This window comes from Nothobranchius furzeri, chromosome 5 (assembly GCF_043380555.1).
Source record: "Nothobranchius furzeri strain GRZ-AD chromosome 5, NfurGRZ-RIMD1, whole genome shotgun sequence".
NCBI classification, from domain to species: domain Eukaryota; kingdom Metazoa; phylum Chordata; class Actinopteri; order Cyprinodontiformes; family Nothobranchiidae; genus Nothobranchius; species Nothobranchius furzeri.
The window spans coordinates 81,275,121-81,299,120 of NC_091745.1; the positions used below are offsets into that span (position 1 = coordinate 81,275,121).

The 24,000-nt window shown below is 46.3% G+C and overlaps 1 protein-coding gene across 7 annotated transcripts in view; it reads right to left on the reverse strand.

Annotated features, from left to right (window-relative positions):
* Nucleotides 1–24,000, reverse strand: part of cdk14 (cyclin dependent kinase 14) — a 146,455-nt gene that overhangs the window by 83,450 nt on the left and 39,005 nt on the right. For 6 of the 7 annotated variants that reach the window (XM_070551260.1, XM_070551258.1, XM_070551259.1 and 3 more), the window contains one exon: nt 16,491–16,736. In XM_070551260.1, the coding sequence (XP_070407361.1) occupies nt 16,491–16,721 (231 nt within the window). In that variant the 5' untranslated portion in view covers nt 16,722–16,736. Of the gene's footprint in view, nt 1–16,490; nt 16,737–18,452; nt 18,830–24,000 lie in introns of those variants that run through there. The other variant, XM_054738400.2, reaches the window with a different exon arrangement.

Below are 24,000 nucleotides of genomic sequence, written 5' to 3' on the forward strand. Positions count from 1 at the left end.
ATCGGTCGTTTTTGGTTCATCTAATCGTCTTTATTTTATGACACAGACTCCTGTTAGTCTAAGTTCAGATACTTCAGCAATGAAAGTGCTTAAAAATAAATATGATGCAAAACTATGAGTTACAGTTAGAGCTGGAGCTACTTGACTAGTTAGAGCTACCTGTTTAATTACAGCTAAATGACTGGTTAGAGTTACTCAACTAGTTAGAGTTGCCCAACTACTGAGGGCTACTTGACTGCTCAGACCTACATAAATGATTAACTACATAACTGCTTACCTGACTAGGTAGAGCTACTTGACTAGTTTGAGCTGCCGGACTAGTTAGGACTGCCTGACTAGTTAGAGCCACCCTGTCACACCCTGTCCTGTCTCCCCATTCTGTTCAGTCATGTGTCTTTGTTAATTGCTCCCACCTGCCTCTCGTTTTCCAATCACCCGAGCTCCCAGTCCTCATGTATTTAAACCCCTTCAGTTCTGTGTCTCTTGTTGGCTCATTGTTTCATTGTCCTGTGTTCATTATTAAATCCTTGTTTCAAATGTTCCTGTCTCCCTGCCTGCCTCCTTCCTCACCCGCGTGTGGATCCTCACCTCCGTTTCACTCACCGGCACGCTTGTGACAGAATGAGCCAACCCACAGAAGGATCCAGCGGGGAGGTTATCCTGGGAGTACCTGCTCCAGTGTCTCACCGCGGACCACCGGCCGGCTCCTCTTCCTCCGGCATCGCCTCGCCGCAGACGCCGCCGCCGAGCCCGGGCCTCAGTGATCCTCTCCACCCTCCCGGAGCCGGATGGAGAGTTGGACGGGGACCGCTCCTGCTATTTGGGCACCAGACTGGCTGTGTGCTACCCCGGAGTTGCCCCACGGTGTTGGGAAGGATGCCGGGCTCCACCGTCACCACTTGTCCCAGGACAGAGCCGCGAGCTCGCCGCTGCCCCGGCTCGGCGCACCAGCTTGGACTTGCCCCCAATCAGATCTGCGGTCCCGCCTCCGGTCCAGTCAGTGCCTCAGTCATATGCAGGTGGAGGGACCACGCCTACAGCCCAGCAGACAGAGCTCGCCGGCCTCCAGGCAGAGCTTGGCCGGATCCGTCAGCTCGTCAGCCTCCAGGAGTTCCAGCTGGACACCCTATCCTCCCCGAATCACCAGGAGAAGGTTTCGGTCCAGTCAGCAGCTCCCTCGTCTCCAGGCCAGGGGATCGGGCCCGCAGTCCACCCAGCAGAGCTCGCTGGTCTCCGAGCTGAGCTGGCCCAGCTCCATCAGAGCCTCAGTCTCCAGGAGCTCCAGCTGGACAATCTATCCTCCCTGCTCTCCCAGTTTCCGGCGCCACCGGTTAAGTCAGCTCCAGTTCCAGCGGTGACCCAAGGGGCTCTTCCCCCGGGCCGGCCTGTCCAGATGTCAGAGCCCAGTCCGGCGGCTCCAGCCAAGGAAGCGGTCCCGTCTGCAGCAGCTCCTCCTCCACTCCCGAAGCCGGCAGGCCAGAAGCCGGCGGTCCAGAAGTCGACGGTCCAGAAGTCAACGCCCCCGGACCAGAAGTTGACGCCCCCAGACCAGAAGTCGACGCCCCCAGACCAGAAGCCGGCAGTCCAGGTCCAGAAGTCGGCGGCCCAGAAGCCGGCGCCTCCGGACCAGAAGCCAACAGTCCAGGTCCAGAGGTCAGCGGTCCAGGTCCAGAAGTCTGCGGTCCAGAAGCCGGCGCCTCCAAACCAGAAGCCGACAGAGGTCGATGCTCCTTCCAGTCCAGAAGTCAAGGACATCTCCTGCAGCGTCTCTGCCTCCGGTCACCGCCGGTCCTGCCCTTGCCAGGCGCAAGCCTCCCAGAGCCCATTGTCGCCTCCTCCTCTGCCACAAATGCAAGCTCCCAAGAGCCCGTCGTCGCCTCCTCCTCTGCCACAGATGCAGGCCCCCAAGAGCCAGTCGTCGCCTCCTCCTCTGCCACAGACGCAGGTCCCCGGACTCTACTGGTCCCTGCATCCTCTCCATTGGTCCCTCTCGGCCCTCCCTCCGGGTCCCCCTCCTCCCGCCCTGCTCTGTGTTCCTATGGGCATCTGGGATCCGCCCTTTTGGGGGGGGGGGGGGGGGGGTACTGTCACACCCTGTCCTGTCTCCCCATTCTGTTCAGTCATGTGTCTTTGTTAATTGCTCCCACCTGCCTCTCGTTTTCCAATCACCCGAGCTCCCAGTCCTCATGTATTTAAACCCCTTCAGTTCTGTGTCTCTTGCTGGCTCATTGTTTCATTGTCCTACATGTTCATTATTAAATCCTTGTTTTAAATGTTCCTGTCTGCCTGCCTGCCTGCCTCCTTCCTCACCCGCGTGTGGATCCTCACCTCCTTTTCACTCACCGGCACGCTTGTGACACACCCTACTAGTTAGAGCTGCCTGGCTAGTTAGAACAACCTGACTGGTTGGAGTTACTTGACTAGTTGGAGCTACCTGACTGGTTAGAGTTACCTGACTAGTTAGAGCTACTTGACTAGGTAGAGCTACTTGACTAGTTAGAGCTACCTGACTGGTTAGAGCTACTTGACTAGTTTATGTTTATGTTTATGTATTTAGCAGACGCTTTTGTCCAAAGTGACTTACAAGTGATAATCGGCATGTTGCCCTTGAGTTAACAACAACAATAACAACAACTTGACATCAGTCATGGAAAGGAGGGAACAAGGAGTGGATGGTAGAGAGGGGGGAGGGGTGCAGGGAGGGTGCTAGTTAAGAAGATGCTCTCTGAAGAGCAGGGTCTTCAGGAGTTTCTTGAAAATTGAAAAGGAAGCCGCAGTTCTGGTAGTGCTTGGAAGGTCATTCCACATTTGTGGAACGATGCATGAGAAGAGTCTGGATTGTCCTGAGCGTGGTGTAGGCACTGCTAGCCGACCATCCTGTGATGACCGGAGCGGCCGGGCCGAGACGTAAGCCCTTGCAAGAGGATTCCGTGTCTTCAATGACATTTTTATGGCTACTAATTCTGGCTCCTATGCTGTGTTATTACTTCTCGATCTGTCCGCCGCCTTTGACACCGTCGACCATGACGTCCTTTTATTACGTTTAGAGGAGGTTGCTGCAATACGTGGTCCAGCCCCAACTTGGTTTAGGTCTTATTTGTCTAACAGGTCCCAATGGGTGGTATTGAACAACATCCCATCTCGCTCTGCTCCTCTCTCGTGTGGGGTCCCGCAGGGATCTATTCTGGGCCCTTTGTTGTTTTGTCTTTACCTCCTTCCCCTCAGCTTAATTCTAAAAAAACACTGTGTTCAATATCACTTATATGCTGACGACTGTCAGATTTACATGTCGGTGAAATCCCAGTAATCCATCCAGCCTCTTCTAGATTGCCTACGTGATGTTGTCGCGTGCCCGTCCCATTTACCGGTTCCTTTAAAACCCAGTTCCGTTAGAACTTATGAGACGGTGCATCCATCAGGGTTCGGGGGTGTATCGACGAGTATAATCGTACCAGACCCGGGTTTGGACTATCTAATTAGAATCTTGTCTTTTATTTTAAAGGTGAAATGACTTGCACGAATAGCCAGCCTCAGAGTGCTACACTTCTTTTAAACTCGTTACCTTTTGGTTAAGATACTAGAGAGAAGTCTGGAGGCAAGCCAAGCCTCTCAGCAATTGTTTGGGCTACCCGGAATTAATTGTGCCCCTAACAGCTTATGTGGGAGGTTGGTAACTATAAAATGATTTATGCTAGTTGATCAGGCTAACATAAGTTTATCAATTTATTTATTAATCCAACCTTCCAGCTGATTAGAGACTTTTTCAACCTGCAATCAGAGCCAAAATAACCTCGAATATTTTGCTTTTATCACCCTTAAGACAACTCGTTACTCGCAAGGGGAGAGAAGTTAAAACTTCCCTTATCTTAAGGTTTCTTTATATTATTCTGTTATAAACTGTAAAGTAAGTCCTGATAATTCAGAGACCGATCTTCGACATGCTTACCTCTGTGCAATTATGGCCAGGGCTCCAAACGTGAAGCTTTAGAGAAAACCTGAAAGAATCAGGATTATGTTTCTTTTTCAAAAAAGGTTTATTACAAAATCAAAATACAAAAATGGGTAAAGTAAAAAGCAACTACTATCCCCCACGGAGGAATTAGTTCAAAATGATTAAATGAGAGTCAGTTTACACCAGCTCTCGTCTTCTCAGAATCTCCCCAAGAACGAAGCCTGAAGCCCTCTCTCGAAAAACCCTGCTCGATCTGAGCTGCATCCTTTTATATCATTTCTGAGACTGCTCTAAACAATGCAAGAGTCACAAGTCATTCTCTCCTGACAGTTTAGGTCAAGGGGTCATCTACCAGATACACTTTTTTTAGCTCTACATAAGACATTTAGTATCATTTCACTACATGCAGTATTCACATGAGGGCACAAAAGTTACATGCTGCACTCCTGGAATGAGAGCACAGGTCATAAATCTTCATATTGGTAGCAAATTGTAGATCTTCTTTCAGCATTCCTGAGAGCTCCTGGGTCCAGCTGGGCTTCTCCTCACTCCATGCCATTCCTTCTTTTCCCGCCAGAGGTGGAGTTAGGGGCGGGCCCAGGGGTGTGTCCATGGGTGGATCTAGAGAAGACAGCTTGTCTTTTGACCTTTTGCCTAGTTCTGTCCTCACCAGCAAGTCCTGAACTCCTGTCCTCTTGACCCTTGTGTGACCCTTGTCTCTGACCACTGTTTCTAAGCCTTGACTGGTTGCTCGGGCTTGCAACATCCCCCATGAGGACGTACTGAGGCAAAGGACCATAAAAAGATAGAGCAGCAATGCAAGCTTTCATAAATCTAGCATCCATCTCACTCAGGAACGGCTGAACACTCAGACACCTAACTGTGGCCTCCACATCAACCCTCATTCTCATCATAATGCCATCATCAGCTACGGGTAAGCACAAGGTCCCTTTGCGGGTTGTTACATAACCTTTAAACTGCTTTCTCCCATCTGTGGGATCTTCACCCAGAAAGAATAAAGATAAATCCATCACCGGAGCCTCTCCACGCGGAAGCGATCCCATCATTTGAGGTGGGAAGCTGGCGCTGAAAACCAAAACATGATTTTTCGTATCCAACAAAGGTGCGGTTCCAAAAGAGTTACAGACTTCTGGGCCGAACCATCCAGTCTTTACAGACAAAATATTCATAAACTGAAAGCAATCTATAATCTTGCCTTGACAAACAAAGTAACACCTCTTCTGGGATTTAATCCTCCATCTCATTTCTCTCCCAGGTGCAATTCGGACAGGGGAAGGAATGCCTGCTGGCTCACTACTTAGACAGACCATAGGGATTTCACGTATCACATCAGGACACGGGACGCATGTCGAAGCTGCCGTCATTACTGATACAACCTCTTCAGCCACGTCAGATGAGGGCGCCGTTGTCAGCTCCTCGTCGTGGGCCTGCTCAAGCAGGGCATCTACTCCCGGGGAGGACAACATTAGTATGTCGTCTTCCTGATCAGTCTCCCGCTTGAATCCCTTTTCCATTTGGTCTGGATGTACTGAATAAACCTGCAAGACACGCAGCGTTTATTCATCGTAGCATGTTCACACTGGAGCCCGATTGTCTTAGTCTGAGGCAATCCATCCCTCCCGCGATTCACGGTGCACAAATAGTATGCGCCATTCAGAGAGAAAACAGTTGATGGACCTGCGGAGGGGATTAATCCCTCTATGATATTCTGCCGAATCGAGTCCATCTGGAAGGAACATAAAATATGTTCCACATGAGATATATAACTCATTCCATGAAGCAATAAGTAACTGCATTACTGCATAAACACTTCTTAATTATAGGAGAAAATAGATCATCAGAAGCTGCAGGAAGAACCACACTACAATTCCTATCTGCAGGCATAGTTTTACAACAATAATCCTCACAACAAGTGTACACCAGTTATGAAATGTCTACAACATCCTAAAGACAAACTGGATAAAATAGTTACAATATCCTGACATACCTCCAGATTCAGAGCGTCAATCAGCTCAGATTCAGGGTGAGTTTGATGAGCCATTGGTTCACTTCAAGTTACAGACTGACAGTTAAGGAGCAAGTGACACGCGGTGCAGAGAGGCCTGCACTTAAACAGGAGCAACAAGAAGGGGGGCTAATACTCCCTCTACCTTGACACCTCTCTTCCCATCTTATCTGGATCTACCAGGTCCTTTCTCCTTTCTCCTAACAGCTTTCTTCCTGTCAACTGCCATTTGTTGTTTTTACAGGCCAAAATCATACCGATTATTAAAATAATCACCCCACACATTAATCCTAGAGCGCAGAGGGGCCAGAACAGAGCGTCCCAGACAGGCCTAATGATGTGCTCTCTCACTCCTTTTACCAACATGCCCATTGAATCAGAAGTTCCTTGAATTACATTGTTAGAAACCTGCACTACACTGTCACTCATAATTTCATTCACACCACGTACTATCAGACTCACATGACGTAATGTGCCATTTATGCCATATGCAAAATAATATATCCTGTGTAATTTGCATATTCACTATGACCTTTACGTAAGAGTCGAGCTAAGTCTGAAGTAGATCTCTTACCCCGCACACCGGGCTCTAGAAAGAGAGGAACGGTCTCTTCACCTTCCTCTGCCTCAGCCAGGGGATCAGACATTGCAGGGGGTACTTTTGATAACCATTTAATCACATTATCTTTTACTTTCTGCCACATGTGACTCTCTCCTATCATGGACAAGGAATCATATTTTAGTGTTGTGTTAGGAGGGGGGGTCGGGCAAACATCTCTTCGTTCCCTCCCTCTTGATAATCTTTGATACCAATGCGTAATATTTCCTGTTTGCCAGGAACTTAAACTACTGTCTTTGGTCTGAAAACACCCAAATTCGATTCTACGAGGCCACCATCTTTCTATCTTTATCACTTTGAAAGTGGTGAAGTTGTGTCCCCATTCTAAATTATTTCTAAGGCAATATTTGTAAACCCACAACTCTACTTCACCTGAAGTTTGATTTAAGATTTTCTTTTTCCTTAATATTATCTGACAAGATCGATCAAGCTCTGTGGATCCTGTCTGATCCATTAAGACTGCCATATACTCCGCCCATGGGCCGGTCTCACCACACTCCGTGTCATTCTTCTCCTCCTGCTCTGCTGCAGAAAATGATGTCACGGAGGGTGTGGCCATGATCCGGTCAAATCCATTTTCTCCACAGGGCAAGCGCAGGCAGCCAGTTTTGTTCCCTGTTACACTACAAATCTTGAATCCAATCTGTGTTGCTATCATGCAGGTGGTTATATTCTCAGTAAAATCTTCTTTGGGCCATAACAGCTTAATTTTGGATACATTCCAATTCCCTATTAATTGTTGCGGTCCTCCGTGAGTTATGTTATATGTCACCGAGGACACATGATACGTTCGGAGATATACATGTACCCCTTATGCAATCGCTATACTTAATCCTATGAGGCTAAATTCGAAAAGGATAAAAAAGGCCCATTTAATCCATTTTATTATTCAATCCTTTCCTTTCGGAATATTTACATTTCTCTTTTTAACTTTGGGGTCAACTCCCGCCGGAGTTGCATACCTGACCACTTTTCGTTTTCTGCTGGTTTCCCTCTTATGCTTCTGCGTAGATAACATCTGTAAGACAGAAGCATAAAAATCAGCAGGAAACGAAAGCGCCCTGCTCTAGTTAGGTAGAGTCAGATTGGGGACCAGCCTTCTACGAGACATTCTAGTGTGAGCAGTCCCATAAATCTTAGGCCAATATGCCTCTCCTCTCCGGGTGGTCACTATGTTAACAGCCGAGCTGCAAACGCGACCCGACAGGTCTATTACCTCTATCAAAGTTAACTGATAAGGCATGAACTTACGCTCCGCCCCTGGTCCAAGACTCTTCAGCTCAACCAGGTATGATGTAACACGCTTACGCATCCCTGGGGGCTCCTGAACAGACAATCCTGTATGCCAGTCCAGAGTCCCTGACAGATAAGTTCCCCATCTGTCGTCTTTATACTCTTGAGTTACCCCAATCGGTGTACCTGTTTCCCATGCATCAGCCAGCGTACCAAATTGTTGTCCTAATATCAAGCTCTTAATAGACTCAAATTTGGACCGAGCCTGAAGCTCTTCCAGTCCTCTTTCTCTGGTCTTGAGCTTGAACACAAATGGATAAGCCTCCACCCATAAATCTCTAACCGGCTTCACCAGGCTAGGATTCCTGAGCAGCTCTCCTACAAAAAACATACTTGGCTGGCTTGTCGGTAAGCAGGTAGTCAAAACACCATTCTTCGTGAAACAGCACCCATCTTTGATTTCACCTCTGTGGGTGCATTCACAGACCTGCCAGGAGATGATGCCTGGATTATTCCTCAAGCAGGTCCCGCAAAAACATATTTTAATGGGAGCAGACAGCTCCACCGCACCTGTATGCAAGTCTGTTCCTCTCTCCAGGTGAGTGGGCTTCTGCTCCCGGAGCCCCGACCATTTAATTAGGGTGCACAGAGATTTGCATATCACGCATGTTCCCGGCTTCAAGCCTCCCCATTGCGCGTAACGATACGCATTTGCAGATTCTATGAAGCCCGGAAACATAGCCACTTTACAATCTCTAACAGAATTCCCCTTCGTTAGCAAAATTAGGCCCGTAGCACCTGAGATCTTACAAGTCATTTCTTCACTAGATTTTGGCCCAGCCATGACCTTTAATCAAGTAATTAATTAAAAAAAATTATTTATTTATTTATTTATTTTTTCAATTAATTACTTTTATTTTTCAGAGTTATTTTATAACTTGATGAGGGTGAACGCGCAAACCAGTGTCAGTTAAAACCACGTTCCCAGTTACGTCTTTTATTATGAAGGGACCACTTACGTTATGCTTAATGCAATCTCCTTTTTCTGCTCTCTGGGGTTGCTGCTCTACATTTTCTCTGTTCTCACCTTGCTCATGGGCTGTAACTGGGGATAACCAACTCACTTTTTCAGGTGTTTTGCCTCCAGGGATCCGAGTGCTGCATTTTTGACGGGATTCGCATTCTGACCTGAGCGTCCCTTTGGGTGTGCCACGCACCACCAGTTGGGAACCCTGTTCTTCCTCCGATTCAGCCTCACTCTCGCTGCTTCTGTCTCTGGCCTCAAACCAATGTTTGACTTTCTTCTCTACTCGCGGCAAGGCTGACTTATCCACTAAAATTACGACCGGGATGTCTCCTAGCCTGCTAGAGGCTTCGGAATAAATCACCAAACCTGCGCCATATGCTTCAGTTATCCGACACACCTGGGGTTTGTTATTAAGCTTAAACACTAGCCGTCGCGCTCCTAAATCCAAGGCTTCTGACACCACCCGCTCCCAAGCTTGGTGAAAAGAGATGTCGGGATTATGAGGGTCTACGTTAATTATGGAAATCGCGCTGACACGACCTTCCAGATTCCCTAATTGCTTGTCTAAGAGAGTAGTAATTTCTCCAGCTTCGTAATTACGATCTACCAGCGGAATCATAGAATTTCTGCCTTCTGCCCCTAAAAGTCTCCTCAGAGAACTTAATGAGGACGTATTACTGGCAGAACTTTGTGGATCTTTCAGAAAGATCAACACATCTTCTTCTCGGATCTCCGCATCTATTTTCTCGCCTGATAAAATTATCACCGGTTCTTGACCTATCATAACATGATTCGGAGGAGCCGCGGGACTATGCGGTTCTAACGGGGGAAAAGGAATTGGGTTTGGAGTCCTTTCAGCTCCTGACCGTCTCTGAGTCTCGTCTTTGTCCCACGCAGCAACATGCTGTTCAGTGGGCGGTCTCTCCGCTCCTCTCATGGGCACCTGAGAAGGGGTTTGTACATGTAGAAACGGGTTCCACTGCGCCGGCCGAACCGCGTCAGGCGGGTTCGGTGGGGGTGGAAGAAATCCGCTCTCGGAACCGGGGCTCACAGGGAATTCCCCGCGGAGCGCTGGATACAAAGGGGGCGCGGTCGGAACCGATTGGACTTCATCCCAGGAGTCCGACATTTCAACTGCAGCTCGTCTCCGGTACATTTCCGCTTGGAGCTCCGTGATCCCCAGTCGGTTACATAACGCCTGTCTCATTTGAATTGCCTCATTTTTGCTTCTAGATAAGAAGTAAATTGTTCTACTATTAGCCTGTTGAACCACGAACTCCGCCATAGCAGAGTACATCGCTCCCTGATCACATCAGTACTGCCCGACTCCAAATGGAGTGAGAACTAAAGGTTCCGGTCCAATTGGTATTTGCTCAAGCAATCCCAGAAGGATCTCATACTGCTCGCCCGTGGGGAGTTTCGCTGGATTTTCCCAACAACACCACGCTATCTGATTAAAAACAGGATCATTTTGTTGTTCTGCTAGAATCACCAAATCACCCACTAACGGAAATACATGATTATTCTTTACTTGAGTTTCAGCATTCGGACAGCGCTCCGCTGCGGCTTGAGCCGTTTCGGCCTTGTTATGAAAGCTCCGGTTACAGGATACTGCTAAAACGCTTTGTGGTTCACCTTGAAATGTCGCTATTTCTCCGGTGACAAATCTCACATTAAGGAGAACATTTTCCGGTTTTACCGTTAAAGACCTATCTGCCATGGCTGGTTGAAAGTTTCTCTTTTTTATTATTTGTTTTATTTTTATTCGTTTTCACGTCTTATTCTTTATTCTTACTCTTTATTCCTTTTTATTTTTTGCCTAGCTTTTATCCTTGGCTTTTCTTACGTCGGAAAGCCGTGATTTCTTTATACCTCTTTGAGTTAATCGTCCGTTCTCCCAAATTTCCTTCCTTTTCGAGAAATTGGTGCGGTTTTCGCTCCAAGGTTATAAGCTTATCAGGTCCATTGTGCGTAAGCTTTTATCAGCCTAAAAGACATAGTTCTACGTCGAATAGTCCGGTATCTAATATTTAAACCTTCGCCGATTAGCCCCACGTTGCAGGCGCCATGTCGCGTGCCCGTCCCATTTACCGGTTCCTTTAAAACCCAGTTCCGTTAGAACTTATGAGACGGTGCATCCATCAGGGTTCGGGGGTGTATCGACGAGTATAATCGTACCAGACCCGGGTTTGGACTATCTAATTAGAATCTTGTCTTTTATTTTAAAGGTGAAATGACTTGCACGAATAGCCAGCCTCAGAGTGCTACACTTCTTTTAAACTCGTTACCTTTTGGTTAAGATACTAGAGAGAAGTCTGGAGGCAAGCCAAGCCTCTCAGCAATTGTTTGGGCTACCCGGAATTAATTGCGCCCCTAACAGCTTATGTGGGAGGTTGGTAACTATAAAATGATTTATGCTAGTTGATCAGGCTAACATAAGTTTATCAATTTATTTATTAATCCAACCTTCCAGCTGATTAGAGACTTTTTCAACCTGCAATCAGAGCCAAAATAACCTCGAATATTTTGCTTTTATCACCCTTAAGACAACTCGTTACTCGCAAGGGGAGAGAAGTTAAAACTTCCCTTATCTTAAGGTTTCTTTATATTATTCTGTTATAAACTGTAAAGTAAGTCCTGATAATTCAGAGACCGATCTTCGACATGCTTACCTCTGTGCAATTATGGCCAGGGCTCCAAACGTGAAGCTTTAGAGAAAACCTGAAAGAATCAGGATTATGTTTCTTTTTCAAAAAAGGTTTATTACAAAATCAAAATACAAAAATGGGTAAAGTAAAAAGCAACTACTATCCCCCACGGAGGAATTAGTTCAAAATGATTAAATGAGAGTCAGTTTACACCAGCTCTCGTCTTCTCAGAATCTCCCCAAGAACGAAGCCTGAAGCCCTCTCTCGAAAAACCCTGCTCGATCTGAGCTGCATCCTTTTATATCATTTCTGAGACTGCTCTAAACAATGCAAGAGTCACAAGTCATTCTCTCCTGACAGTTTAGGTCAAGGGGTCATCTACCAGATACACTTTTTTTAGCTCTACATAAGACATTTAGTATCATTTCACTACATGCAGTATTCACATGAGGGCACAAAAGTTACATGCTGCACTCCTGGAATGAGAGCACAGGTCATAAATCTTCATATTGGTAGCAAATTGTAGATCTTCTTTCAGCATTCCTGAGAGCTCCTGGGTCCAGCTGGGCTTCTCCTCACTCCATGCCATTCCTTCTTTTCCCGCCAGAGGTGGAGTTAGGGGCGGGCCCAGGGGTGTGTCCATGGGTGGATCTAGAGAAGACAGCTTGTCTTTTGACCTTTTGCCTAGTTCTGTCCTCACCAGCAAGTCCTGAACTCCTGTCCTCTTGACCCTTGTGTGACCCTTGTCTCTGACCACTGTTTCTAAGCCTTGACTGGTTGCTCGGGCTTGCAACAATGTGAAATGTTGGCTGGCCACAAATTTTCTGCATCTCAATGATTCCAAGACTGAACTGATCCTGTTTAATCCGGTCAGGTCTAGCTCATTCCAAACCCCAGATCTTTCATCTGTTTCGCGAAATCTAAAAACCGTTGTGACAAACCTGGGTGTGAAAATGGATTCATCTCTAAGGATGAACGCCCAGGTCAATGCCACTGTAAAATCTAGTTTTTTCCAACTCCACCATCTGTACAAATTAAGAGCTGTTTTATCTAGGAAAAATTATGAATCAGTTGTTCATGCCTTCATCACATCTAGGCTCGACTACTCAAATGCAATTTTGCTGGGTGTCAATAAGTCAACCTTTGCCCGACTTCAACTCGTTCAAAATGCAGATGCTAGATTACTAACGCGTACTGACAGGCGCCAGCATATAACACCAGTTCTCAAATCCATTCACTCTCAGGGTCCAATATAAAATGCTACTTTTTGTTTTCAAATCCCTCCATGGTCTTGCCCCTGTGTATTTATCTGATCTTCTTTCAATTTATACTCCCGGTCGCACACTCAGGTCCTCCAGCCTGTTGCTCCTCAAGGTCCCGAAAGCGTGTTACAAATCATGCGGACAAAGAGCTTTCTCTGTCGCGGGTCCTAAACTGTGGAACGAACATCCAGTAAGTTCGACTGGCATCCACCTTGGCATATTTTAAGTCTAGACTAAAGACACACAATTTTACCCTTGCTTTTAATAGTTAGCTGTTAGTTTGGTTTTTACTACTCTTATTTTATCATCCATTGTAAGGTTTTTATTGGTACTTTTTTATCGGCTTGTCTTTTTTATTGTTGGTTGTATTTCATAGTACTGTTTTATGTTTTCTATCTCTGTAATTGTGCGACTGTTGAGCACTTTGGTCAGCCGTATGGCTGTGTTTTTAAAGTGCTGTATAAATAAAGGTGGTATAGTATGGTATGGTATAGGATTCAGGTAGATGGGAGCCGTACCGTCTCGGACTTTGTATGCTAGTGTTAGCTATTTGAATTCGATGCATGCTGCTAGCGGTAGCCAGTGGAGCTCAATGAACAGAGGGGTGACGTGTGCTCTTTTAGGCTGATTGAAGACCAGACGCGCCGCTGCGTTCTGGACCATTTGAAGAGGTCTCACAGTACAGCCTGGAAGACCAGTTAGAAGGGCATTGCAGTAATCGAGGCGGGAGATGACAGTAGATTGCACCAGGAGCTGGGTGGCATGTTGTGTTAGGTATGGTCTGATCTTTCATATGTTATACAGCGCAAAGCGGCATGAACGAGCAACAGAGGCAACATGATCTTTAAAGGTCAGGTGTTCATCAATCACAACACCCAGATTTCGAACTGCCTTTGAAGGAGCCAGAGATAGGAAGTCATTCTGGATTGAGATATTGTGCTGTATGGATGGTTTTGCTGGGATGACAAGTAGTTCAGTTTAAGAGAGGTTGAGTTGGAGATGATGGGATTTCATCCATTTTGATATGTCAGAGAGACAGTTTGATATTCGTGCAGGGACAGTGTGGTCATCTGGTGGAAATGACAGATAGAGCTGGGTGTCGTCTGCATAGCAGTGGTAGGAGAAGCCATTTGATAGAATGATCTCACCCAGTGAGGTGGTGTATATGGCAAAGAGAAGATGTCCTAGTACAGAGCCCTGGGGGACTCCTGTGGCAAGATGGTGCACGGTAGAGGATTGTCCAAGCCAAGATACACTGAATGATCGTCCTGTGAGGTACGATTCAAACCAGGCGTGTGCTTTCTCTGTGATGCCCATGCTAGAGAGTGGACAAAAGGAAGCCATGGTTGACAGTGTCACATGCAGCCGATAGGTCGAGCAGGAGAAGCACTGAGGATTTGGCAGTCACTCTAGCTTCTTTTAAGGATTCCCTCACTGCTAACAGAGCAGTTTCAGTGGAGTGGCCCTTTGTGAACCCAGATTGGTAAGGGTCAAGGAGACAGTTTTGTGAGAGGTATTCTGTGATCTGCTTGAAAGCCACCCTTTCAATGATTTTGGACAGAAAATGGAGGAGAGAGATAGGATGGTAGTTCTCCACATGATTTGGAGGAAGAGATGGTTTTTTTTTAGCAGCGGTTTAACCTGAACATGCTTGAGAGAGGTGGGAAATGTACCGGATGTCAGTGAAGCGTTGGTCACATGTGTGACTGCTGCGGCTACTGTAGGAGCAATAGCTTGGAGCAGCTTAGTCGGAATGGGGTCAAGTGGACATGTAGTAGGGCGGCTGCACGTGAGAAGCTTGGACACACAGTTCTCAGTGAGAGGGGAACAAGAGGAAAACGAGGCAGTAGGGCCTGAGATGGTTGGGCTAGAAGGAGTTTGTGGAGTTTGTGGTAGCAAATGTTCAGGAGACTAGTTAGAGCTGCCTGACTAGTTAGAGCTGCCAGACTAGTTAGAGCTACTTGACTGGTTTGAGCTGCCTGACTAGTTAGAGTTGCCAGACTAGTTAGAGCTACTTGACTAGTTAGAGCTAATTGGGTCGTTAGAGATACCTGACTGGTTAGTTACCTGACTAGTTAGAACTACTTCACTAGTTAGACCTACTTGACTAGTTAGAGCTAATTGACTCGTTAGAGCTACCTGACTGGTTAGAGCTACTTGACTAGGTAGAGCTACCTGACTGGTTAAAGTTACCTGACTAGTTAGAGTTACTTGACTAGGTAGAGCTTCCTGACTGGTTAGAGCTACTTGACTAGGTAGAGCTACCTGACTGGTTAAAGTTACCTGACTAGTTAGAGCTACTTGACTAGGTAGAGCTACCTGACTGGTTAGTTAACTGACTAGTTAGAGCTACCTGACTAGTTAGAGCTAATTGACTAGTTAGAGCTACTTGACTAGGTAGAGCTACCTGACTAGTTAGAGCTAATTGACTAGTTAGAGCTACTTGACTAGGTAGAGCTACCTGACTAGGTAGAGCTACTTGACTTGTTAGAGCTACTTGACTAGGTAGAGCTACCGGAATGGTTAAAGTTACCTGACTAGTTAGAGCTACTTGACTCGTTAGAGCTACTTGACTAGGTAGAACTACCTGACTGGTTAGAGCTACTTGACTAGGTAGTTACCTGACTAGTTAGAGCTACTTGACTAGGTAGAGCTACCTGACTGGTTAGAGCTACTTGACTAGTTAGAGCTACTTGACTAGGTAGAGTTACCTGACTAGTTAGAGCTACTCGACTAGTTAGAGCTACTTGACTAGGTAGAGTTACCTGACTAGTTAGAGCTACTCGACTAGGTAGAGCTACCTGACTGGTTAGAGCTGCTTGACTAGTTAGAGCTACTTGACTAGGTAGAGTTACCTGACTAGTTAGAGCTACTCGACTAGTTAGAGCTACTTGACTAGGTAGAGTTACCTGACTAGTTAGAGCTACTTGACTAGGTAGAGCTACTTGACTGGTTAGAGCTGCTTGACTAGTTAGAGCTACTTGACTAGGCAGAGTTACCTGACCAGTTAGAGCTACTCGACTAGTTAGAGCTACTTGACTAGGTAGAGTTACCTGACTAGTTAGAGCTACTTGACTAGGTAGAGTTACCTGACTAGTTAGAGCTACTTGACTAGGTAGAGCTACTTGACTGGTTAGAGCTGCTTGACTAGTTAGAGCTACTTGACTAGGCAGAGTTACCTGACCAGTTAGAGCTACTCGACTAGTTAGAGCTACTTGACTAGGTAGAGTTACCTGACTAGTTAGAGCTACTTGACTAGGTAGCGCTACTTGACTGGTTGGGCTGTTTTTAATTATTTTGGTGTGACGTATCCCAAAGTTTGGGCTGACTAAATAAAAAGACTAAATGCGCCCAAAATAAATTCCTTAGCTTTAATCAGATTTTGAGCTGCGTTTCCATGGTAACACTGTCCTCACTCTTGGCTGCTCTCTGGCCCGTTGTTGATCAAACAGAAGCGACTGCTCGTCTGCATCACTACAGATGGTGTTGGCTGTGTTGCTTCGTCCCTCTTGTTCTCGCCCAGACTGTACGTGTCTGATCACACACACACACACACACACACACACACACACACACACACACACACACACACACACACACACACACACACACACACACACACACACACACACACACACACACACACACACACACACACACACACACACAGCAGAAGGAGGCATGTCCAACAGCGCCCCCTCCAGCTCACTTGCTGACACTTACTGAACTGGGGCTGGAGTGTCTGCGTAGTTTTGGCGACTCTTTGCCGCTAGACGAGCTCTTGGCGTTGATGCAGGCATTGTTCTCTGAGTGGACCCTCTTCACCTGGCTGGTGGGCTTCTCAAACGGGTCGAAGCTGCTCTGTGTGCGCTGAACTCTCACCTTCTTGTCTTCAGGGATGGTGTCTAGGGGCTTGATGAGCGAGTCTGTTCCCTGGCAGCCGCGTGTGGACATCTTTGTGACACATATCTGTAGAACAGGAAGACAGGAATGTGAGAAACCAGGCAGAAATAATAAAATCCTCCTAATTGTGAGACTACTAATGCACATCTAAACAGATTTGCTTGTGTCTGTTCTCTTTCGTGGATTCGTCTCCATCTACAGGATCACTTGTAAGTCGCTTGTGGACAAAAGCGTCTGCTAAATACTTAAACATGAACATACATGAACATGCAGGAACTTCAGTCTGCAGCACATTCTCACATGTACATTTCATCTCCAGCATACATCAACACACCTTTACACGTCACAGGCTGATTCACTGCAGCCCCCCCGTGTCTGTTCTCACCACAAAGCCCCTCACCAGAGGCTCCGTCTCCACGATGATGGATCCATGCAGGACCCAGGCAACAGGACATGTTTGTACCACGGCTCCTGCAGGAGGAACTTCTGACTACACTAACAGCAACTACTACTCACCACTATCTCACCACTTTACTCACTCCAATCCTTTAGGAGATACATTGTTCCCATTGTTAGGATTCTGGAACATCGTTAAAATCACACATGAAACCCACCGATTCTACAGACTAAGCATCTGAACAGGTCCGCTTGTAAAACGAGTTAAGAAGTCCGAAGGAACTTATGGTGGGGAAGAGGAAGTTTTAGTTCAGGTCCCACAGACAGGAAATTCTGTTTAAAACACATTTGTGTTGCAGTCCTCTAACTGGGACTCCAGCTGAAATCCACAGGACCGAGGAGAGTTTTCCTCTCCACTGTCGCTGCATGCTTGCTTAGTATAAGGTTTGCTGTAAAGTCTCTAGTCAGTGACTCGATGCGACCTGCTGAAACTTGTTACTGATTGGCTTAATGGCCTGACCTGTATTGGGGTGTTTACTGTGTGAAGGTCCTTGAGACGACTCTGGTCCTGACTCGGCGCTTTAGAAATAAACTGAAAACCAGTAACTAACTACTCCTAAGTGTAAAACAGGAATGTGGTGGATCCTTCTGCTCTGATAACTAATGTCTGTCATTGATCCGAACGCTGAAAGTGGTCCAACATTTACAGTCTGGTCATTTCTCTGGTGGCTGCTCAGCAAACCGTTAACTTTTCCTGCAGATCCAGTGTGAACAGCTCTTCTAGCAGGTGAACCTGACCAGGCCCAGCCCAGCACTGTCCCTGTGTGTGTGTGTGTGTGTGTGTGTGTGTGTGTGTGTGTGTGTGTGTGTGTGTGTGTGTGTGTGTGTGTGTGTGTGTGTGTGTGCTTGGATGTGTGTGTGTGTGTGCTTGGATGTGTGTGTGTGTGTGTGTGTGTGTGTGTGTGTGTGTGTGTGTGTGTGTGTGTGTGTGTGTGTGTGTGTGTGTGTGTGTGTGTGTGTGTGTTGGGTTTCCTGGAAAGTGCAAAAGGATCCTAACCCCTAGATGAACCACAACTAGAGACCTTTACCTCTGAAACACATCCTGGCTGCAACATGCAGGTGAGAACCACCGATCATCAGTTCATGCCTCGTTTTACGGAGCATCAGGTTTTAATAATCGTCACTGACCTTACTGATTTCTAAAAGGGTCAGACTTCCTGATTCTCGGACCTATTTTATCTACATGTTGGTTGACTAAGCAGAAGCGGTTTCACTCACTCACAAACATAATGAAATGTGAATATAACTAAATATTATAAGAAATAAAAGTGAAACATTTGTTCCACAGAACGAACCGATGACACAGTAATATTTAAGCTTTGGTACCATCGTAACACTCTGGTATTGTTGCCGGGGGTCATTACTCCGTCAGAATCCCGCTGCAGGAGCGCCTGCTGAGACAGAACACAGGAACCAGAAACACTGAGGTCCAAAGCACACGGAGATGTTCCACATGGAAAACATCCCGTCAATGTCAGCCATCAAGGTCACAAACAGCACAGTTAGATCTTCTACCAGCGAACCTGCAGGTGAAACAACTGAGGCAGTGTACGTACGACCTACAGTTCATCTATCATGTAAAGTGATTTGAGGGGTCAGATCATTTAGTTTAGCCACATCGCACCATGCTGGTGGTTTGTGTCAGCTCAGGCCTTCTGGAGACAAGCACCATGATAAATACTCTCCCACAGACTCATGCATCTACCCACGCACCCACCCACCTACCTACCTACCTACCTACCTACCTACCTACCTACCTACCTACCTACCTACCTACCCACCCACCCACCTACCCGCCTTCCTGCCTACCTACCTACCTACCTACCTACCTACCTACCTACCTACAGTACCTACCCACCTACATACCTACCTACCCACCCACCTACCCACCTTCCTGCCTGCCTACCTACCTACCTACCTACCTACCTACCTAACTAACTAACTAACTAACTAACTAATAGGGAGCCACGAGGCCTTGTATGGAAGCCTCTTGATGACCTGCCAGATCCCACCAGGACAGTAAACCACAGCTGTATTGATTGAGGTGTAAGTACCCCCCCCCCCCCCACGCGCGCACGCACACACACACACACACACACACACACACACACGCACACACACACAGTCATTAAAACTGTACAATAACAAAGATGAACAGCGCTGTTTTCCATCTATAATTGATTGTGGGATGACGCCGTGACCCCGCCGTGACCCCGCCGGCCCACAGGAATCGTTTAGCATTCATCTTTTCTTGTAGCTGTCATAAAGTAATGGAAGATGTGGGCACCAGCGCAGCAGGCAAGCTCAGCCTAATCCAACTACCTCCAGAGGAGTAGTTACTGATGGCATCAGCCTGAATGATGACAAGAACCATGGAGGCCATTAAAGAGCAATCAGCCACAGAGCCTGGTGGTTAAGTCAAGGCTATCAGCCATGTTAAGCTGGCCTCGTTCAGCACTCACCGTAGCATGACTGCATTTCCATCACGCTGAGACAAAGCAGAGCTATCTGTTGCCTGGGCTCATCGTTTCAAGCTTAAGATGATAGCAAGACGATCCGCCGGAGAAGAGGGTGGAAAAAACACCTCATCCTCCTCCCATTCACACAGTCGGAGGAGCACAAAGCTTTGTTTCCTTGTGCCTGAGTGGCAGATGGTGTGTGTGTGTGTGTGTGTGTGTGTGTGTGTGTGTGTGTGTGTGTGTGTGTTTAAATATATCTGGGACCTCCACAAACAAAACAGCTTCTGTTTTCATGGAGCCTTCTGTAACAAATCTGAGTTACTGATGATCACCCATCAGTGACTAACTTTACCAAGGCACTGTAGCACCAGAACGTTAAACTCCTGTTTAAACTTAAAGATATCGGCCAGAGGCAAAATTCCTCTGAACAGTGTGTGTAAAGAAGTATTAAAACCTCAGATGAAAAAGGTTTTTGGATTTTCACGGATGGAATTTAAAGAAAATCTGATATTTGTGACCGGCGCGGGAAAAACAGAAGCTAACTTCCGGTCTAAGGCCTGGGCAGCTGGTGACGTTTCACATGGAGCTCTGCTGAAACAGCTGTAGTAAACAACGCCTGACTCCGGTGATTGTGCGTTAGCGTTATAGCAGAACAACGTGTCATCAGTCAGATGTAGCTTCTGAAGCCTCTGCTAGTCGCTCACATTTGGTTTTTCTCTGGGACACGGCGAGCAGAACGGATTACCGGAGACGTTCAACCGAACTCCGTGCCCTGCAGCTGGATATCAGAACCGGAGGTGCAGACATGCTTTGGACCGTTTCACTCAGAAAACCCGCGGCCCGATTAGGACACCGGGGACGATTCTGTTGTCTTCAGAACCAAAACCGGTACAGTTTGTTAAAGTTTGTTAAATATTTCATGTCTGCTCCACCGTAGCTTTCAGTTAAGTTCTCAGCTGATTAGCTCCATCATGTTGTCCCAAAACAATTCAGTCATCTACAGACGAGTGAACGTGTTGCCAGCTTCACCGCTGGGTGTATTTATTAATATAACATCGGAAAATATTTAGCCGATTGCTTACCAGAATAAATCTTCCTGATGCTAACTCGCTAGCTCAGTTCGTTGTTTTCTAATCCAGGATGACACGGAGGTTCTACCGGTCCTATAGGAGGTTCTACCGGTCCTATAGGAGGTTCTACCGGCCCTATAGGAGGTTCTACCGGTCCTATAGGAGGTTCTACCGGCTCTATAGGAGGTTCTACCGGCCCTATAGGAGGTTCTACCGGTCCTATAGGAGGTTCTACCGGCCCTATAGGAGGTTCTACCGGCTCTATAGTAGGTTCTACCGGCCCTATAGGAGGTTCTACCGGTCCTATAGGAGGTTCTACCGGCTCTATAGGAGGTTCTACCGGCCCTATAGGAGGTTCTACCGGTCCTATAGGAGGTTCTACCGGTCCTATAGGAGGTTCTACCGGTCCTATAGGAGGTTGAAAAATGGGGATCATCTTTTAGATTGTATCTGTATGTGTGTGTGTGTGTGTGTGTGTGTGTGTGTGTGTGTGTGTGTGTGTGTGTGTGTGTGTGTGTGTGTGTGTGTGTGTGTGTGTGTGTGTGTGTGTGTGTGGTAGCTTTCACAAATGACTTGTTCTTTACCGGAGCTAACACGGTTAGCGCTGCGGCTGTCGTGCTAACGGGACTCACCTGCTGGAGTCCAGAAGTACCAGTGCGGTTCTAGATGGATTCATAGATGTAGATTATTATTTTAGATCAAACCTGTTAGTTAAAAATACGTGTAGGACACGGGCATGTAGCTCAGACCTTTAGCTGCAGCTATAAACACAATTTTCTGTTTTAATTAGGAACACGATAGTAAACACAGTACAGTGATTTACCATGCTAGCAACAGCAGCTAGCTAGTATGACGTGTGTGAGTGATGTGTGCAAAACACGGTTCTTCACTGCCTGTAGGAGAAAATTTTGATTTACTATAAAGATTTATGACTAAATTCCTGAACAAAATAAAAAACTGAACCCAGTTCATATTTATGTAGATGGTAAAGTGTTGTTATCTGTATTTCTACTATTTTAATGCTGTCTGGCCACTGCCTTTAAGCCTGCTGCACCAGAACGTTAAATGCCAATTAAGTGTGTTTTCCTACAGAGCATCGCCCCCCTCAGATATTTAATTAACCTGCTGAATGTAAACGTAGACCAAGTGTACCGCCACAGCTCAGTGGAAAGATCAACACCTATGTTTTATTAATGCTGAGACAAAACCAGGAGCTTCATGAAGGTGAAACAACAAACGTTCACAAGGCTGCAAACAGCAACACGTCCCAGAGGGTTTTACATCCAGACCACCTGAAAGTGGGATCCTAAACACATAAACTACCTTGTTTCCAGTGGCGGGCGGCTGCTGATAGTTTTATTTTGGCGGGACATAATTTAACAGGTGTGTGGAAAAGAGCATGCCAGCTGAGATTTGCATGACCCGTTAATCAGGTTTATTTAATAAATGCGTTTCTTATCCATGATGGTTTACTGCTTTTACGATTGTCTTCTTGGTTTGATTTCATTTTAACTTGTTTTTCTGTTCAGTTGTTGTTAAAATGTTTTTAAGTTTTATTGTTCTGGTGGCATGTCCTTGTCTGTAAGGCGCTGTATGAATTAAAGTTGAGTTATAAAACAATGGTTTATGGGCAGATAAATAAAGAAATGACAGTTTATTAAAGAAAATCTTAAAACATTTGTCATTTTGAGTCACATTCCTGGGTTTTTAAACAAACATCAGAATTCACGTAGGCAAAAAAAAAACAAAAATATTCTCTAATGTGTTTAAAAAACGTGTCAAAAACATGAATATTTAATCATTTCATGATTCAGGAGAAACACAGATTAGAAAAGTGATGACATCATTAGCCTCACCGCTCCTCTTTTTAACTCATTCACTGCCACTGACAACTAAAGTCGTCATTTGCATTTTTTTTTACTGTGTGGGCGTCGGACGAGCCCCCGCGCTGAGAGAACAAACATCTCAGCTCTAAAGCTGATCTTCATCCACATACGTCACACGTCACGTGATCAGGAAGCAGAACATCCATGTGTTAGGAGATCGTTTTGGGCCGCTGCTGTAAAAAAAGGTGAGGCACGAACCGGAAAAGCGTCTGCCGATCACAATTCAACAACGGATTATGAAAGAACGGATAACGCTTGAAACGTGCGTATTCTTCCTGATGTGAGAAGTGAGACTCCGCTTTGTTTTGACTGTTTTGGCTGTTTTGGCGTCGACATCATCCTAGCGTGCAACGTTCTGTGACTCTAAAGTAAACAGTAACAACGGTGAGAAATGCTGGCAGCGAAGGGCTTTACCGATCAGGAAACGGTCGGCAGCGAATGAGTTAATGATTAAGTCTGAAAATTGCGTTCGGGACATCTGATGCGCTATCCACATATCACTACCAGGGAGCGCCAAATCACCGTTCTTATGCGTCATCCCGACAGACGGTAGCAGCAAAATGGTTCCAAAAACAAGCTTCATATTCATATTCCTCAGTGCTTATCCTGCTCAACTTATCGGCAGCATGTGACACTGTCAACCATGGCTTCCTTTTGTCCACACTCTCTAGCATGGGCATCACAGAGAAAGGACACGCCTGGTTTGAACCGTACCTCACAGGACGATCATTTAGTGTATCTTGGCTTGGACAATCCTCTACCGTGCACCATCTTGCCACAGGAGTCCCCCAGGGCTCTGTACTAGGACCTCTTCTCTTTGCCATATACACCACCTCACTGGGTGAGATCATTCGATCATATGGCTTCTCCTACCACTGCTTTCATGAAGTTAAAAGCATGAACTCGGTTTTACCTTTGCTGGTTTAAGGTTGTAATAATCTGTGTTATAGTAAAATAATCCACCTTTTTACCTGCGGGAGAGACTTTATGTCTATGATGCCACATTTCCATCTTTTTCTGGTTCGTAATAAAAGCAAAACTCCACAAGGTGAACTCAGCTGCTAGAACAGCACAGAAAGGTGACCTGTGGAGAATTTCCGGTTCTGTCCTGACCTGAGCTGAGACTCCGCCCTGCTGGTCTTCTATGCATGTCTTCATGGGCGCTGTACCTCTGCACCCAAAGGCTCTCCTATTCTTTGTATTGGGGGGGGGGGGGGGTCCAGCGTGTTAGCGAGATTGCTGCACCCAAAAGTAACAGGAAATACGTCACAAGACGACTCGGCCATGGTAAAAGTGTAAATAACATTTTAAACTACACTTAAATACAGATTATACCCAGTATTTATGTATGACCTAGAGCTCGTTTAGTTTCATTTTCATGATGTTTTTTATATTTTGTGATTCCCATCTTCTTCTTCCTGAGAATGGTGGGGCGGTGCCCTAGCGCCCCCTATGGACG